Source organism: Plasmodium cynomolgi (assembly GCF_000321355.1).
Source record: "Plasmodium cynomolgi strain B DNA, scaffold: 0250, whole genome shotgun sequence".
NCBI lineage: Eukaryota > Apicomplexa > Aconoidasida > Haemosporida > Plasmodiidae > Plasmodium > Plasmodium cynomolgi.
The window spans coordinates 1-2,048 of NW_004192807.1; the positions used below are offsets into that span (position 1 = coordinate 1).

At 39.3% G+C, this 2,048-nt stretch overlaps 1 protein-coding gene across 1 annotated transcript; it reads right to left on the reverse strand.

Annotated features, from left to right (window-relative positions):
• Positions 1-368: 368 nt before the first annotated feature.
• On the reverse strand, positions 369-1,465 carry PCYB_003210 (hypothetical protein; the record flags this gene model as incomplete). Its single annotated transcript, XM_004227742.1, has 3 exons — positions 369-388; positions 629-880; positions 1,048-1,465. 3 exons carry the CDS (start codon positions 1,463-1,465, stop codon positions 369-371), a joined length of 690 nt encoding a protein of 229 aa, XP_004227790.1.
• Between the last annotated feature and the right edge of the window lie 583 nt (positions 1,466-2,048).

Here is a 2,048-nt window from a genome sequence, read left to right on the forward strand (position 1 = left end):
AAAAAAAAAAAAGAAAAAAAAGGAGTAACAAATAAAAAGGGGGAGAAAAAGAAAATGTCATTTTGTTTCCGCACTGTGTAAAATATACGGTCAATTATGACCCTCCGGGGAGACATTACACTCAATGTTACATGTTCTGATAACCTATATTGATTCCTTGCTGCCTATTATTATTTCCCTCTCGACGTTGCCCATCATATAAAGTTGACACATATGTCGAATGTGCTGTTAAATTCGTTGCTGAACCTTCTATTGTTGAAGTTTCTGTTGAATCGTATGCTGTTGAAGCTTCTGTGGAGACATTTTCTGCTAGGGTATCAAAATTTCGTCCCATTGTTGTTCTTTTCCCCCTGGGAGAGCTTCGCATCCTACGGAACCATGGGGTATACTGAATGAAAAGGGGGGCGTGGAATATGAATCATATATATAATGCAGCGCATTATACTTAATACTTATAGAAATGAATATTAATAAATGTTATTACTCATATTTGTACACATTGTAGTCGTTACCTTATATAATAAAAATGCGATGGCGAGTAGTCCCACTGATGCAGAAACAGGATGTATAATAGTAAAAAGGGGGGATGATGAACCACTCCCCATTTCTGCTGTTGGACCTGCTGCACCTATTTCACTCTGCTGGTGGGTATCACTAGTTTGCTCATCTTGACTAGTAGCAACTGCAGGAGCACTACTCTGTTCAGGGTTACCCCCCTGAGAAAGACTAACACCCTTACCATTTGCATGCGCTTCCTTGCCTTCCATACTATTGCCACCAACAGTCTGTAATATAGTGTCACCATTATCAGGAGCAGTAGGCTTCGCTTCCGCACCATGGGCTTTACCATCGTCCTGGGTAGGATGATCATTCTTCTGTCCTGTACTCTCATTGGTAGGTTCAGAAGCAGTGACAGAAGTAAGCTCAACGAATGAAAGAGAAATAAAGGGAAAAGAACGGTTCCTATATGGTGAGCAATATGTATGCTTAACCTCTTGGGTGCACTTTACAGGTGCATTTCCGTTGAATTCTTTGATTTCCCCTTACCTGGATATCTACCTTCCTCTTCTCCCGCGGCTGCTGGAGCATGATCCCCTGACGAATCACTTCTTAATGAGGCACCCTGTGATACTTTCGTACATTTCAATTTTATTCCGTCCTTATCCATGTACTTACTATATTTCTTCCCGAACTCATCACAGTATGCACGGTTATCAGGAGTGGGACCCCGACAATGTGCACTTATAACCCTATAAGCTAAATCAGCATTTGTCAGGTATTTGCTGTATTCCTCTGTACAGGAGTTCCCACTACCATTTAGCTGATTCTGTATTTCTTCATAGTCCTGGGAGTACTCATATACTAATTTCTTCTGATCGAAAAAAGTTTTGCTGATATTATTGGTCCATGTAACTATACAATTAGGCTGACCACTGGATTGCAACTTCAGGGAAATCAACGTCATAAGGGTTGAAAATGGAGTATCTTCTAATTTCTCCCATAGTATACCCCCTACCCAATAATAGAAGGAAAGGCAGGTTGCATCATGCGTCACACTGTTCTCCTTTGTTCCTTTAAGTACAGAGCACATGGCACTAATAATTCTGTCCACGTGCTCATTAATATTCTGATGTGCTCCTAATGGACTCCTTATTGCTTCGGCGGAACCCCCATCATTACACTTCTCCGTGGCATTTTGAAATTTACAGTACACTTTCCTTGAAGGTAAATTGCTTAAACAGGGGTCCTCCTACAAAAGTTGTTGGCAGAATATATGTCCCTATGTATGCACCCCCCAACTTATTATGTTGTACGCATAATATTATATCTACAATACTTATGTATGCATTTAAGTTAGAAGGAGCTAACCCTTAGTGGTGTAGTCTCTGCTGCCATTGTTTATGTATATTTCTGTACATATTATATCTAGTTTGGACTTGTCCATTCATGTATTTAACATTCGAGTATATAAAATTTCAAATATTTCCATATTGCTTATGAATAATTATCAAATTCTGCATTTTTCAATTAGTATGTACTACTTAATA